General features: G+C 38.4%; 1 protein-coding gene across 3 annotated transcripts in view; it reads left to right on the top strand.

Moving 5' to 3' along the window:
• The first annotated feature begins 370 nt into the window (after window positions 1-370).
• LOC106592100 (calcium-binding mitochondrial carrier protein SCaMC-3) overlaps window positions 371-16,749 on the top strand; it is a 33,917-nt gene continuing 17,538 nt past the window's right edge. For all 3 annotated transcript variants that reach the window (XM_045709579.1, XM_045709573.1, XM_045709577.1), the window contains exon 1: window positions 371-1,395. In XM_045709579.1, coding sequence (XP_045565535.1) covers window positions 1,198-1,395 — 198 coding nt within the window. In that variant the 5' untranslated portion in view covers window positions 371-1,197. The remainder of the gene's footprint in view (window positions 1,396-16,749) is intronic.

Here is a 16,749-nt window from a genome sequence, read left to right as displayed (position 1 = left end):
TGTGACTAGTTGTAACAGGTGTGAGTAGTTGATAAGCCAAATGGTTGTGTGTGTGTGTGGACATTTATTTGAGAAGGCCACTTGACTTTATCTGAGTGTGTGTGTGCACCCATATCTGTGAGTGTCACTGCAACACAGGACCATGTTATTGTTGCAAACATGGTTTATCAAGGGCCATTCCTGGCATCAGTCCAACACAGAGTGATTCATAATGTACTGAAATAAAACATAATATACTTCTACAACATGTGGTATAGAAATGTACAATGTCAACCAACTGTCATAGACACAAGAACTCTTACTACGAGATTTCAGGATTGTATTATGAGAGCGAGTCCCACCATTGACTACGAGACCGTTTCAACAGTGTTTTTCAATTCACCTTGGGTGTTTGTGTGTGGGGACTGAACTAAATGCTTGTCCCTGGTAGTCTACAGAGGGCTAGGCTACGGCGCAGACTCAAGACAACACATTCCTTCGACGCTTCACTTTCTCAGTTGACGCGACGGCGACACGGCGACGGTTTCTGACGTGAAGCAAGGATACATTAGCAGCTTTGGTCTAGATAATATCTTCTTCGCATGACTGCGACCCGACACAGACCAACTATTTGCAACGCTGCAAAGTGCGCATTTGCTGTCACATTCGGACGGATCATAACGTCAGAACGGTGCATTACAAACCCCCGGGGTTGGTGTGCGGTGCGTCCCAAAAAAACAAGAGGACGACATGTACAGGCCTAATCTTTGAACGTCTCAGGCATATCCGTTACCGAGATGAATTTGACACTGAATTTGATTAAGGTTTCGGTTCTGGCAGTTTGCCACGCTCCGTTCTAAAGCACCGAAAAAGGGAAGGGCTTTCTGTCTTTACTACTATGTTAGGTTACCGTCGCTTCCTGGTTTCTTTGCGGATAAATAAATAACTATTTACAACCAATTACGGAATAAAAACGGATGTTAAAACTGAGATGATGTATAGCATGACCGCGAATGGGAGCGCGTCGTGAGGTCCACCGTTTGATTGTTTTTAATCTGCACATCTGTTTATGTCCTTCTCCCGAGAGATTTACTGACTGACTGAGTAGCCTGAATATTACAACAACAAAACATCTATCCTGATTTGGACATCCGGACGTCGATGACTCTATAGGCTATTCCACCGGGATCTAACCGACGCAGCCAACCGTCACCACGCATGGGTCAGCCGGGGGCTCGGATCCCCCGGGGCTGGAGGACTCAGGCCCGCTGCCAGGAGGATGTCGACCCGGAGAGGGAGAAGCAATGGGTGGAACTGTTCGACGAACTGGACTTGAACAGTGATGGAGTCATCGATATCCACGAGCTCCGGGTGGGGTTGGCGAAACGTGGGCTCTCCCGCCGCGCGGTGGACCGGGTAAGCAGCCAACGAGCCCGGGCAGCAACTCGGCTGTCATTCTGTATACCTTGATGATGATCACGAATTACGTTCTTTACGTGAAACGTTTGGCTATAGCCTAAACTCACACGGTGGGGTTCCCCCTAGCCATCACCAGCCACTAGTTGCATGTTGTGTGTGTGTGTGTGTGTGTGTGTGTGTGTGATGTCACTGATGAGGATTCCCCCGTGTATCTGCATCGCCCATACTTTTTTCACCTCTTACATGTTCTATCCTACTCTGTTCTATTCTACTCTGTTCTATCCTACTCTGTTCTATTCTACTCTGTTCTATTCTACTCTGTTCTATCCTACTCTGTTCTATCCTACTCTGTTCTATTCTACTCTGTTCTATCCTACTCTGTTCTATCCTACTCTGTTCTATCCTACTCTGTTCTATTCTACTCTATTAGACTCCTCTACAGGTCAGACAGTAGTCTGTGCTGTGGGTAGATTGGATATGTATTTGACTGTATTAGGTTCAGACAAGAACAGGGTGGTGAATTCCACAGTATAGACCAGGGGTGGGCAACTCCAGTCCTCTGGGGCTGAGTGGTGTCACACCATTCCCCCATCCCTAGCAAACACATCTGGTTAAACTAATGACAATTTAAACTGAAGATCATGATCTGTACCCCTGCATACTGACTCGGTACCGTACCCCTGCATACTGACTCGGTACCATACCCCTGCATACTGACTCGGTACCGTACCCCTGCATACTGACTCGGTACCGTACCCCTGCATACTGACTCGGTACCGTTATTGTTATGTTATTGTGTTACTTTTTATTCTTTTTTACTTTAGTTTATTTGGTAAATATTTTCGTAACTCTTCTTGAACTGCACTGTTGGTTAATAAGTAAACATTTCACGGTAAGGTCTACATTTGTTGTATTCGGCGCATCTGACAAATAAAGCTTGATTTGATGATTACATTATTATTGGAGTCAGGTGTGTTAGCTGGGGCTGGGGGCAAACATTTGACACCAATCAGGGCCCCGGGGACTGCAGTTGCCCATCCCTGGTTTAAGCTATACGAAGGTAGCCTGAGTGCCAGTCAGTTTGTGCTATCATGCCAAACATGTCTTGACAAGGACAGCAATGGAGCTGGCAAAAGCACTAACACATCTGGGACCACCAGGCTATATGAAGATAGATAGGTAACCTCCTGGGACCACCAGGCTATATGAAGATAAATAGGTAACCTCCTGAGACCACCAGGCTATAAGAAGATAGATAGGTAACCTCCTGGGACCACCAGGCTATATGAAGATAGATAGGTAACCTCCTGGGACCACCAGGCTATATGAAGATAGATAGGTAACCTCCTGGGACCACCAGGCTATATGAAGATAGATAGGTAACCTCCTGAGACCACCAGGCCATATGAAGATAGATAGGTAACCTCCTGGGACCACCAGGCTATATGAAGATAGATAGGTAACCTCCTGAGACCACCAGACTATATGAAGATAGATAGGTAACCTCCTGAGACCACAAGGCTATATGAAGATAGATAGGTAACCTCCTGGGACCACCAGGTTATATGAAGATAGATAGGTAACCTCCTGGGACCACCAGGCTATATGAAGATAGATAGGTAACCTCCTGGGACCACCAGGCTATATGAAGATAGATAGGTAACCTCCTGGGACCACCAGGCTATATGAAGATAGATAGGTAACCTCCTGGGACCACCAGGCTATATGAAGATAGATAGGTAACCTCCTGAGACCACCAGGCTATATGAAGATAGATAGGTAACCTCCTGAGACCACCAGGCTATATGAAGATAGATAGGTAACCTCCTGAGACCACCAGGCTATATGAAGATAGATAGGTAACCTCCTGGGACCACCAGCCTATATGAAGATAGATAGGTAACCTCCTGAGACCACCAGGCTATATGAAGATAGATAGGTAACCTCCTGGGACCACCAGGCTATATGAAGATAGATAGGTAACCTCCTGAGACCAGCAGGCTATATGAAGATAAATAGGTAACCTCCTGGGACCACCAGGCTATATGAAGATAGATAGGTAACCTCCTGAGACCAGCAGGCTATATGAAGATAGATAGGTAACCTCCTGAGACCACCAGACTATATGAAGATAGATAGGTAACCTCCTGAGACCAGCAGGCTATATGAAGATAGATAGGTAACCTCCTCAATGTGTTTGTATGTTTCATCAACAACAAAAAAAAATATATATTATTTTGATACCACAAGGGGTCTTAAAATTCGAAATCAAGTAGCAAAATTATCCTTGGTATGACTTTTTTTTTAAAGTCCACGTTAGTTTAGTAGATGCAGGAACTCCACTATATTTCTCAGCTAATATATTTGTATATAGGCTATTATAGGTAAGAGAAGTGCATGAACTCAAGCAGTATAAAAGCCTGAGATGCCGGTCCTCAGCTCCAGTAAGCTCCTGCCCAAGTTAAACACTGCTCACAGTAAAGACTGTGTCCCAAATAGAACCTTATTCCTTATACATAGGTAATATAGGGTTCCATTTGGGACACAGGCAGTATAGGCCTGCCCTACTACTGTACTGCATATGTTGTCTTAGGTCTCTCTTTATGTAGTGGTGTCTCTCTTTATGTAGTGGTGTCTCTCTTTATGTAGTGGTGTCTCTCTTTATGTAGTGGTGTCTCTCTTTATGTAGTGGTGTCTCTCTTTTTGTAGTGGTGTCTCTCTTTATGTAGTGGTGTCTCTCTTTATGTAGTGTTGTCTCTCTTTATGTAGTGGTGTCTCTCTTTATGTAGTGGTGTCTCTCTTTATGTAGTGGTGTCTCTCTTTATGTAGTGGTGTCTCTCTTTTTGTAGTGGTGTCTCTCTTTATGTAGTGGTGTCTCTCTTTATGTAGTGGTGTTTCTCTTTATGTAGTGTTGTCTCTCTTTATGTAGTGGTGTCTCTCTTTATGTAGTGGTGTCTCTCTTTTTGTAGTGGTGTCTCTCTTTATGTAGTGGTGTCTCTCTTTATGTAGTGGTGTCTCTCTTTATGTAGTGGTGTCTCTCTTTATGTAGTGGTGTCTCTCTTTATGTAGTGGTGTTTCTCTTTATGTAGTGGTGTCTCTCTTTTTGTAGTGTTGTCTCTCTTTATGTAGTGGTGTCTCTCTTTATGTAGTGGTGTCTCTCTTTATGTGTTGGTGTGGTGTCTCTCTTTATGTAGTGGTGTCTCTCTTTTTGTAGTGGTGTCTCTCTTTATGTAGTGGTGTCTCTCTTTATGTAGTGGTGTCTCTCTTTATGTAGTGTTGTCTCTCTTTATGTAGTGGTGTCTATCTTTATGTAGTGTTGTCTCTCTTTATGTAGTGTTGTCTCTCTTTATGTAGTGGTGTCTCTCTTTATGTAGTGTTGTGGTGTCTCTCTATATGTAGTGTTGTGGTGTCTCTCTTTATGTAGTGTTGTGGTGTATCTCTTTATGTGGTGTTGTGGTATCTCTCTTTATGTAGTGTTGTGGTGTCTCTCTAGATGTAGTGGTGTCTCTCTTTATGTAGTGGTGTCTCTCTTTATGTAGTGTTGTGTTGTCTCTCTTTATGTAGTGTTGTGGTGTCTCTCTTTATGTAGTGTTGTGGTGTCTCTCTATATGTAGTGTTGTGGTGTCTCTCTTTATGTAGTGTTGTGTTGTCTCTCTTTATGTAGTGGTGTCTCTCTTTATGTAGTGTTGTGTTGTCTCTCTTTATGTAGTGGTGTCTCTCTTTATGTAGTGCTGTGGTGTCTCTCTTTATGTAGTGTTATGGTGTTTCTCTTTATGTAATGTTGTGGTGTCTCTCTTTATGTAGTGTTGTGGTGTCTCTCTTTATGTAGTGGTGTCTCTCTTTATGTAGTGTTGTGGTGTCTCTCTTTATGTAGTGGTGTCTCTCTTTATGTAGTGTTGTGGTGTTTCTCTTTATGTAGTGTTGTGGTGTTTCTCTTTATGTAATGTTGTGGTGTTTCTCTTTATGTAATGTTGTGGTGTTTCTCTTTATGTAGTGTTGTGGTGTTTCTCTTTATGTAATGTTGTGGTGTCTCTCTTTATGTAGTGTTGTGGTGTTTCTCTTTATGTAGTGTTGTGGTGTCTCTCTTTATGTAGTGGTGTTTCTCTTTATGTAGTGGTGTCTCTCTTTATGTAGTATTGTGGTGTCTCTCTTTATGTAGTGGTGTCTCTCTTTATGTAGTGTTGTGGTGTTTCTCTTTATGTAGTGTTGTGGTGTTTCTCTTTATGTAGTGTTGTGGTGTCTCTCTTTATGTAGTGGTGTTTCTCTTTATGTAGTGGTGTCTCTCTTTATGTAGTGTTATGGTGTATCTCTTTATGTAATGTTGTGGTGTCTCTCTTTATGTAGTGGTGTCTCTCTTTATGTAGTGTTGTGGTGTTTCTCTTTATGTAGTGGTGTCTCTCTTTATGTAATGTTGTGGTGTCTCTCTTTATGTAATGTTGTGGTGTTTCTCTTTATGTAATGTTGTGGTGTCTCTCGTTATGTAATGTTGTGGTGTTTCTCTTTATGTAGTGTTGTGGTGTTTCTCTTTATGTAGTGGTATCTCTCTTTATGTAATGTTGTGGTGTCTCTCTTTATGTAATGTTGTGGTGTTTCTCTTTATGTAATGTTGTGGTGTTTCTCTTTATGTAGTGTTGAGGTGTCTCTCTTTATGTAATGTTGTGGTGTCTCTCTTTATGTAATGTTGTGGTGTTTCTCTTTATGTAATGTTGTGGTGTTTCTCTTTATGTAATGTTGTGGTGTATCTCTTTATGTGGTGTTGTGGTGTTTCTCTTTATGTAATGTTGTGGTGTTTCTCTTTATGTAGTGTTGTGGTGTTTCTCTTTATGTAATGTTGTGGTGTCTCTCTTTATGTAATGTTGTGGTGTTTCTCTTTATGTAGTGTTGTGGTGTCTCTCTTTATGTAATGTTGTGGTGTTTCTCTTTATGTAATGTTGTGGTGTCTCTCTTTATGTAGTGTTGTGTTGTCTCTCTTTATGTAGTGGTGTCTCTCTTTATGTAGTGGTGTCTCTCTTTATGTAGTGTTATGGTGTATCTCTTTATGTAGTGTTGTGGTGTTTCTCTTTATGTAATGTTGTGGTGTCTCTCTTTATGTAATGTTGTGGTGTCTCTCTTTATGTAGTGGTGTCTCTCTTTATGTAGTGTTGTGGTGTCTCTCTTTATGTAGTGGTGTCTCTCTTTATGTAGTGTTGTGGTGTCTTTCTTTATGTAGTGGTGTCTCTCTTTATGTAGTGTTGTGGTGTTTCTCTTTATGTAGTGGTGTCTCTCTTTATGTAGTGTTGTGGTGTTTCTCTTTATGTAATGTTGTGGTGTTTCTCTTTATGTAGTGTTGTGGTGTTTCTCTTTATGTAGTGGTGTCTCTCTTTATGTAGTGTTGTGGTGTCTCTCTTTATGTAGTGTTGTGGTGTTTCTCTTTATGTAATGTTGTGGTGTTTCTCTTTATCTAGTGGTGTCTCTCTTTATGTAGTGTTGTGGTGTCTCTCTTTATGTAGTGTTGTGGTGTTTCTCTTTATGTAGTGGTGTCTCTCTTTATGTAGTGTTGTGGTGTTTCTCTTTATGTAATGTTGTGGTGTTTCTCTTTATGTAGTGTTGTGGTGTTTCTCTTTATGTAGTGGTCTCTCTCTTTATGTAGTGTTGTGGTGTCTCTCTTTATGTAGTGTTGTGGTGTTTCTCTTTATGTAATGTTGTGGTGTTTCTCTTTATCTAGTGGTGTCTCTCTTTATGTAGTGTTGTGGTGTCTCTCTTTATGTAGTGTTGTGGTGTTTCTCTTTATGTAATGTTGTGGTGTCTCTCTTTATGTAATGTTGTGGTGTCTCTCTTTATGTAGTGTTGTGGTGTTTCTCTTTATGTAATGTTGTGGTGTTTCTCTTTATGTAGTGTTGTGGTATCTCTCTTTATGTAGTGTTGTGGTGTATCTCTTTATGTAGTGTTGTGGTGTTTCTCTTTATGTAGTGGTGTCTCTCTTTATGTAGTGTTGTGGTGTCTCTCTTTATGTAGTGTTGTGGTGTTTCTCTTTATGTAATGTTGTGGTGTTTCTCTTTATCTAGTGGTGTCTCTCTTTATGTAGTGTTGTGGTGTCTCTCTTTATGTAGTGTTGTGGTGTTTCTCTTTATGTAATGTTGTGGTGTCTCTCTTTATGTAATGTTGTGGTGTCTCTCTTTATGTAATGTTGTGGTGTTTCTCTTTATGTAGTGTTGTGGTGTTTCTCTTTATGTAATGTTGTGGTGTCTCTCTTTATGTAGTGTTGTGGTGTTTCTCTTTATGTAGTGTTGTGGTGTCTCTCTTTATGTAGTGGTGTTTCTCTTTATGTAGTGGTGTCTCTCTTTATGTAGTATTGTGGTGTCTCTCTTTATGTAGTGGTGTCTCTCTTTATGTAGTGTTGTGGTGTTTCTCTTTATGTAGTGTTGTGGTGTTTCTCTTTATGTAGTGTTGTGGTGTCTCTCTTTATGTAGTGGTGTTTCTCTTTATGTAGTGGTGTCTCTCTTTATGTAGTGTTATGGTGTATCTCTTTATGTAATGTTGTGGTGTCTCTCTTTATGTAGTGGTGTCTCTCTTTATGTAGTGTTGTGGTGTTTCTCTTTATGTAGTGGTGTCTCTCTTTATGTAATGTTGTGGTGTCTCTCTTTATGTAATGTTGTGGTGTTTCTCTTTATGTAATGTTGTGGTGTCTCTCGTTATGTAATGTTGTGGTGTTTCTCTTTATGTAGTGTTGTGGTGTTTCTCTTTATGTAGTGGTATCTCTCTTTATGTAATGTTGTGGTGTCTCTCTTTATGTAATGTTGTGGTGTTTCTCTTTATGTAATGTTGTGGTGTTTCTCTTTATGTAGTGTTGAGGTGTCTCTCTTTATGTAATGTTGTGGTGTCTCTCTTTATGTAATGTTGTGGTGTTTCTCTTTATGTAATGTTGTGGTGTTTCTCTTTATGTAATGTTGTGGTATCTCTCTTTATGTAGTGTTGTGGTGTTTCTCTTTATGTAATGTTGTGGTGTATCTCTTTATGTGGTGTTGTGGTGTTTCTCTTTATGTAATGTTGTGGTGTTTCTCTTTATGTAATGTTGTGGTGTTTCTCTTTATGTAATGTTGTGGTGTCTCTCTTTATGTAATGTTGTGGTGTTTCTCTTTATGTAATGTTGTGGTGTTTCTCTTTATGTAATGTTGTGGTGTATCTCTTTATGTGGTGTTGTGGTGTTTCTCTTTATGTAATGTTGTGGTGTTTCTCTTTATGTAGTGTTGTGGTGTTTCTCTTTATGTAATGTTGTGGTGTCTCTCTTTATGTAATGTTGTGGTGTTTCTCTTTATGTAGTGTTGTGGTGTCTCTCTTTATGTAATGTTGTGGTGTTTCTCTTTATGTAATGTTGTGGTGTCTCTCTTTATGTAGTGTTGTGTTGTCTCTCTTTATGTAGTGGTGTCTCTCTTTATGTAGTGGTGTCTCTCTTTATGTAGTGTTATGGTGTATCTCTTTATGTAGTGTTGTGGTGTTTCTCTTTATGTAATGTTGTGGTGTCTCTCTTTATGTAATGTTGTGGTGTCTCTCTTTATGTAGTGGTGTCTCTCTTTATGTAGTGTTGTGGTGTCTCTCTTTATGTAGTGGTGTCTCTCTTTATGTAGTGTTGTGGTGTCTTTCTTTATGTAGTGGTGTCTCTCTTTATGTAGTGTTGTGGTGTTTCTCTTTATGTAGTGGTGTCTCTCTTTATGTAGTGTTGTGGTGTTTCTCTTTATGTAATGTTGTGGTGTTTCTCTTTATGTAGTGTTGTGGTGTTTCTCTTTATGTAGTGGTGTCTCTCTTTATGTAGTGTTGTGGTGTCTCTCTTTATGTAGTGTTGTGGTGTTTCTCTTTATGTAATGTTGTGGTGTTTCTCTTTATCTAGTGGTGTCTCTCTTTATGTAGTGTTGTGGTGTCTCTCTTTATGTAGTGTTGTGGTGTTTCTCTTTATGTAGTGGTGTCTCCCTTTATGTAGTGTTGTGGTGTTTCTCTTTATGTAATGTTGTGGTGTTTCTCTTTATGTAGTGTTGTGGTGTTTCTCTTTATGTAGTGGTGTCTCTCTTTATGTAGTGTTGTGGTGTCTCTCTTTATGTAGTGTTGTGGTGTTTCTCTTTATGTAATGTTGTGGTGTTTCTCTTTATCTAGTGGTGTCTCTCTTTATGTAGTGTTGTGGTGTCTCTCTTTATGTAGTGTTGTGGTGTTTCTCTTTATGTAATGTTGTGGTGTCTCTCTTTATGTAATGTTGTGGTGTCTCTCTTTATGTAGTGTTGTGGTGTATCTCTTTATGTAGTGTTGTGGTGTTTCTCTTTATGTAGTGGTGTCTCTCTTTATGTAGTGTTGTGGTGTCTCTCTTTATGTAGTGTTGTGGTGTTTCTCTTTATGTAATGTTGTGGTGTTTCTCTTTATCTAGTGGTGTCTCTCTTTATGTAGTGTTGTGGTGTCTCTCTTTATGTAGTGTTGTGGTGTTTCTCTTTATGTAATGTTGTGGTGTCTCTCTTTATGTAATGTTGTGGTGTCTCTCTTTATGTAGTGTTGTGGTGTTTCTCTTTATGTAATGTTGTGGTGTTTCTCTTTATGTAGTGTTGTGGTGTCTCTCTTTATGTAGTGTTGTATCTCTTTATGTAGTGTTGTGGTGTTTCTCTTTATGTAATGTTGTGGTGTCTCTCTTTATGTAATGTTGTGGTGTTTCTCTTTATGTAATGTTGTGGTGTTTCTCTTTATGTAGTGTTGTGGTGTTTCTCTTTATGTAATGTTGTGGTGTCTCTCTTTATGTAGTGTTGTGGTGTATCTCTTTATGTGGTGTTGTGGTGTTTCTCTTTATGTAATGTTGTGGTGTTTCTCTTTATGTAATGTTGTGGTGTTTCTCTTTATGTAATGTTGTGGTGTCTCTCTTTATGTAATGTTGTGGTGTTTCTCTTTATGTAATGTTGTGGTGTATCTCTTTATGTGGTGTTGTGGTGTTTCTCTTTATGTAATGTTGTGGTGTTTCTCTTTATGTAGTGTTGTGGTGTTTCTCTTTATGTAATGTTGTGGTGTCTCTCTTTATGTAATGTTGTGGTGTTTCTCTTTATGTAGTGTTGTGGTGTCTCTCTTTATGTAATGTTGTGGTGTTTCTCTTTATGTAATGTTGTGGTGTCTCTCTTTATGTAGTGTTGTGTTGTCTCTCTTTATGTAGTGGTGTCTCTCTTTATGTAGTGGTGTCTCTCTTTATGTAGTGTTATGGTGTATCTCTTTATGTAGTGTTGTGGTGTTTCTCTTTATGTAATGTTGTGGTGTCTCTCTTTATGTAATGTTGTGGTGTCTCTCTTTATGTAGTGGTGTCTCTCTTTATGTAGTGTTGTGGTGTCTCTCTTTATGTAGTGGTGTCTCTCTTTATGTAGTGTTGTGGTGTCTCTCTTTATGTAGTGGTGTCTCTCTTTATGTAGTGTTGTGGTGTTTCTCTTTATGTAGTGGTGTCTCTCTTTATGTAGTGTTGTGGTGTCTCTCTTTATGTAGTGGTGTCTCTTTATGTAATGTTGTGGTGTCTCTCTTTATGTAGTGTTGTGGTGTTTCTCTTTATGTAATGTTGTGGTGTTTCTCTTTATGTAGTGTTGTGGTGTTTCTCTTTATGTAGTGGTGTCTCTCTTTATGTAGTGTTGTGGTGTCTCTCTTTATGTAGTGTTGTGGTGTTTCTCTTTATGTAATGTTGTGGTGTTTCTCTTTATGTAGTGTTGTGGTGTTTCTCTTTATGTAGTGGTGTCTCTCTTTATGTAGTGTTGTGGTGTCTCTCTTTATGTAGTGTTGTGGTGTTTCTCTTTATGTAATGTTGTGGTGTTTCTCTTTATCTAGTGGTGTCTCTCTTTATGTAGTGTTGTGGTGTCTCTCTTTATGTAGTGTTGTGGTGTTTCTCTTTATGTAATGTTGTGGTGTCTCTCTTTATGTAATGTTGTGGTGTCTCTCTTTATGTAATGTTGTGGTGTCTCTCTTTATGTAATGTTGTGGTGTTTCTCTTTATGTAATGTTGTGGTGTTTCTCTTTATGTAATGTTGTGGTGTTTCTCTTTATGTAGTGTTGTGGTATCTCTCTTTATGTAGTGTTGTGGTGTTTCTCTTTATGTAATGTTGTGGTGTTTCTCTTTATGTAATGTTGTGGTGTTTCTCTTTATGTAGTGTTGTGGTGTTTCTCTTTATGTAATGTTGTGGTGTTTCTCTTTATGTAATGTTGTGGTGTTTCTCTTTATGTAATGTTGTGGTATCTCTCTTTATGTAGTGTTGTGGTGTTTCTCTTTATGTAATGTTGTGGTGTTTCTCTTTATGTAATGTTGTGGTGTTTCTCTTTATGTAGTGTTGTGGTGTTTCTCTTTATGTAATGTTGTGGTGTTTCTCTTTATGTAATGTTGTGGTGTTTCTCTTTATGTAATGTTGTGGTGTCTCTCTTTATGTAGTGTTGTGGTGTTTCTCTTTATGTAATGTTGTGGTGTCTCTATTTATGTAATGTTGTGGTGTTTCTCTTTATGTAGTGTTGTGGTGTTTCTCTTTATGTAGTGTTGTGGTGTTTCTCTTTATGTAGTGTTGTGGTGTTTCTCTTTATGTAGTGTTGTGGTGTTTCTCTTTATGTAATGTTGTGGTGTTTCTCTTTATGTAATGTTGTGGTGTTTCTCTTTATGTAATGTTGTGGTGTTTCTGTTTATGTAGTGTTGTGGTGTCTCTCTTTATGTAATGTTGTGGTGTTTCTCTTTATGTAATGTTGTGGTGTTTCTCTTTATGTAGTGTTGTGGTGTTTCTCTTTATGTAATGTTGTGGTGTCTCTCTTTATGTAGTGTTGTGGTGTTTCTCTTTATGTAATGTTGTGGTGTCTCTCTTTATGTAATGTTGTGGTGTCTCTCTTTATGTAATGTTGTGGTGTCTCTCTTTATGTAATGTTGTGGTGTCTCTCTTTATGTAGTGTTGTGGTGTTTCTCTTTATGTAATGTTGTGGTGTTTCTCTTTATGTAGTGTTGTGGTATCTCTCTTTATGTAGTGTTGTGGTGTATCTCTTTATGTAGTGTTGTGGTGTTTCTCTTTATGTAGTGGTGTCTCTCTTTATGTAGTGTTGTGGTGTCTCTCTTTATGTAGTGTTGTGGTGTTTCTCTTTATGTAATGTTGTGGTGTTTCTCTTTATCTAGTGGTGTCTCTCTTTATGTAGTGTTGTGGTGTCTCTCTTTATGTAGTGTTGTGGTGTTTCTCTTTATGTAGTGTTGTGGTGTCTCTCTTTATGTAATGTTGTGGTGTCTCTCTTTATGTAATGTTGTGGTGTTTCTCTTTATGTAGTGTTGTGGTGTTTCTCTTTATGTAATGTTGTGGTGTCTCTCTTTATGTAGTGTTGTGGTGTTTCTCTTTATGTAGTGTTGTGGTGTCTCTCTTTATGTAGTGGTGTTTCTCTTTATGTAGTGGTGTCTCTCTTTATGTAGTATTGTGGTGTCTCTCTTTATGTAGTGGTGTCTCTCTTTATGTAGTGTTGTGGTGTTTCTCTTTATGTAGTGTTGTGGTGTTTCTCTTTATGTAGTGTTGTGGTGTCTCTCTTTATGTAGTGGTGTTTCTCTTTATGTAGTGGTGTCTCTCTTTATGTAGTGTTATGGTGTATCTCTTTATGTAATGTTGTGGTGTCTCTCTTTATGTAGTGGTGTCTCTCTTTATGTAGTGTTGTGGTGTTTCTCTTTATGTAGTGGTGTCTCTCTTTATGTAATGTTGTGGTGTCTCTCTTTATGTAATGTTGTGGTGTTTCTCTTTATGTAATGTTGTGGTGTCTCTCGTTATGTAATGTTGTGGTGTTTCTCTTTATGTAGTGTTGTGGTGTTTCTCTTTATGTAGTGGTATCTCTCTTTATGTAATGTTGTGGTGTCTCTCTTTATGTAATGTTGTGGTGTTTCTCTTTATGTAATGTTGTGGTGTTTCTCTTTATGTAGTGTTGAGGTGTCTCTCTTTATGTAATGTTGTGGTGTCTCTCTTTATGTAATGTTGTGGTGTTTCTCTTTATGTAATGTTGTGGTGTTTCTCTTTATGTAATGTTGTGGTATCTCTCTTTATGTAGTGTTGTGGTGTTTCTCTTTATGTAATGTTGTGGTGTATCTCTTTATGTGGTGTTGTGGTGTTTCTCTTTATGTAATGTTGTGGTGTTTCTCTTTATGTAATGTTGTGGTGTTTCTCTTTATGTAATGTTGTGGTGTCTCTCTTTATGTAATGTTGTGGTGTTTCTCTTTATGTAATGTTGTGGTGTTTCTCTTTATGTAATGTTGTGGTGTATCTCTTTATGTGGTGTTGTGGTGTTTCTCTTTATGTAATGTTGTGGTGTTTCTCTTTATGTAGTGTTGTGGTGTTTCTCTTTATGTAATGTTGTGGTGTCTCTCTTTATGTAATGTTGTGGTGTTTCTCTTTATGTAGTGTTGTGGTGTCTCTCTTTATGTAATGTTGTGGTGTTTCTCTTTATGTAATGTTGTGGTGTCTCTCTTTATGTAGTGTTGTGTTGTCTCTCTTTATGTAGTGGTGTCTCTCTTTATGTAGTGGTGTCTCTCTTTATGTAGTGTTATGGTGTATCTCTTTATGTAGTGTTGTGGTGTTTCTCTTTATGTAATGTTGTGGTGTCTCTCTTTATGTAATGTTGTGGTGTCTCTCTTTATGTAGTGGTGTCTCTCTTTATGTAGTGTTGTGGTGTCTCTCTTTATGTAGTGGTGTCTCTCTTTATGTAGTGTTGTGGTGTCTTTCTTTATGTAGTGGTGTCTCTCTTTATGTAGTGTTGTGGTGTTTCTCTTTATGTAGTGGTGTCTCTCTTTATGTAGTGTTGTGGTGTTTCTCTTTATGTAATGTTGTGGTGTTTCTCTTTATGTAGTGTTGTGGTGTTTCTCTTTATGTAGTGGTGTCTCTCTTTATGTAGTGTTGTGGTGTCTCTCTTTATGTAGTGTTGTGGTGTTTCTCTTTATGTAATGTTGTGGTGTTTCTCTTTATCTAGTGGTGTCTCTCTTTATGTAGTGTTGTGGTGTCTCTCTTTATGTAGTGTTGTGGTGTTTCTCTTTATGTAGTGGTGTCTCCCCTTTATGTAGTGTTGTGGTGTTTCTCTTTATGTAATGTTGTGGTGTTTCTCTTTATGTAGTGTTGTGGTGTTTCTCTTTATGTAGTGGTGTCTCTCTTTATGTAGTGTTGTGGTGTCTCTCTTTATGTAGTGTTGTGGTGTTTCTCTTTATGTAATGTTGTGGTGTTTCTCTTTATCTAGTGGTGTCTCTCTTTATGTAGTGTTGTGGTGTCTCTCTTTATGTAGTGTTGTGGTGTTTCTCTTTATGTAATGTTGTGGTGTCTCTCTTTATGTAATGTTGTGGTGTCTCTCTTTATGTAGTGTTGTGGTGTATCTCTTTATGTAGTGTTGTGGTGTTTCTCTTTATGTAGTGGTGTCTCTCTTTATGTAGTGTTGTGGTGTCTCTCTTTATGTAGTGTTGTGGTGTTTCTCTTTATGTAATGTTGTGGTGTTTCTCTTTATCTAGTGGTGTCTCTCTTTATGTAGTGTTGTGGTGTCTCTCTTTATGTAGTGTTGTGGTGTTTCTCTTTATGTAATGTTGTGGTGTCTCTCTTTATGTAATGTTGTGGTGTCTCTCTTTATGTAGTGTTGTGGTGTTTCTCTTTATGTAATGTTGTGGTGTTTCTCTTTATGTAGTGTTGTGGTGTCTCTCTTTATGTAGTGTTGTGGTGTATCTCTTTATGTAGTGTTGTGGTGTTTCTCTTTATGTAATGTTGTGGTGTCTCTCTTTATGTAATGTTGTGGTGTTTCTCTTTATGTAATGTTGTGGTGTTTCTCTTTATGTAGTGTTGTGGTGTTTCTCTTTATGTAATGTTGTGGTGTCTCTCTTTATGTTGTGTTGTGGTGTATCTCTTTATGTGGTGTTGTGGTGTTTCTCTTTATGTAATGTTGTGGTGTTTCTCTTTATGTAATGTTGTGGTGTTTCTCTTTATGTAATGTTGTGGTGTCTCTCTTTATGTAATGTTGTGGTGTTTCTCTTTATGTAATGTTGTGGTGTATCTCTTTATGTGGTGTTGTGGTGTTTCTCTTTATGTAATGTTGTGGTGTTTCTCTTTATGTAGTGTTGTGGTGTTTCTCTTTATGTAATGTTGTGGTGTCTCTCTTTATGTAATGTTGTGGTGTTTCTCTTTATGTAGTGTTGTGGTGTCTCTCTTTATGTAATGTTGTGGTGTTTCTCTTTATGTAATGTTGTGGTGTCTCTCTTTATGTAGTGTTGTGTTGTCTCTCTTTATGTAGTGGTGTCTCTCTTTATGTAGTGGTGTCTCTCTTTATGTAGTGTTATGGTGTATCTCTTTATGTAGTGTTGTGGTGTTTCTCTTTATGTAATGTTGTGGTGTCTCTCTTTATGTAATGTTGTGGTGTCTCTCTTTATGTAGTGGTGTCTCTCTTTATGTAGTGTTGTGGTGTCTCTCTTTATGTAGTGGTGTCTCTCTTTATGTAGTGTTGTGGTGTCTCTCTTTATGTAGTGGTGTCTCTCTTTATGTAGTGTTGTGGTGTTTCTCTTTATGTAGTGGTGTCTCTCTTTATGTAGTGTTGTGGTGTCTCTCTTTATGTAGTGGTGTCTCTTTATGTAATGTTGTGGTGTCTCTCTTTATGTAGTGTTGTGGTGTTTCTCTTTATGTAATGTTGTGGTGTTTCTCTTTATGTAGTGTTGTGGTGTTTCTCTTTATGTAGTGGTGTCTCTCTTTATGTAGTGTTGTGGTGTCTCTCTTTATGTAGTGTTGTGGTGTTTCTCTTTATGTAATGTTGTGGTGTTTCTCTTTATGTAGTGTTGTGGTGTTTCTCTTTATGTAGTGGTGTCTCTCTTTATGTAGTGTTGTGGTGTCTCTCGTTATGTAGTGTTGTGGTGTTTCTCTTTATGTAATGTTGTGGTGTTTCTCTTTATCTAGTGGTGTCTCTCTTTATGTAGTGTTGTGGTGTCTCTCTTTATGTAGTGTTGTGGTGTTTCTCTTTATGTAATGTTGTGGTGTCTCTCTTTATGTAATGTTGTGGTGTCTCTCTTTATGTAATGTTGTGGTGTCTCTCTTTATGTAATGTTGTGGTGTTTCTCTTTATGTAATGTTGTGGTGTTTCTCTTTATGTAATGTTGTGGTGTTTCTCTTTATGTAGTGTTGTGGTATCTCTCTTTATGTAGTGTTGTGGTGTTTCTCTTTATGTAATGTTGTGGTGTTTCTCTTTATGTAATGTTGTGGTGTTTCTCTTTATGTAGTGTTGTGGTGTTTCTCTTTATGTAGTGTTGTGGTGTTTCTCTTTATGTAATGTTGTGGTATCTCTCTTTATGTAGTGTTGTGGTGTTTCTCTTTATGTAATGTTGTGGTGTTTCTCTTTATGTAATGTTGTGGTGTTTCT

The sequence above is a fragment of the Salmo salar genome, chromosome ssa02 (assembly GCF_905237065.1).
Source record: "Salmo salar chromosome ssa02, Ssal_v3.1, whole genome shotgun sequence".
In the NCBI taxonomy this organism is placed as follows: Eukaryota; Metazoa; Chordata; class Actinopteri; order Salmoniformes; family Salmonidae; genus Salmo; species Salmo salar.
Note: the sequence above shows the minus strand (reverse complement) of the source record. Positions and strands in the feature narration are given on the sequence as shown.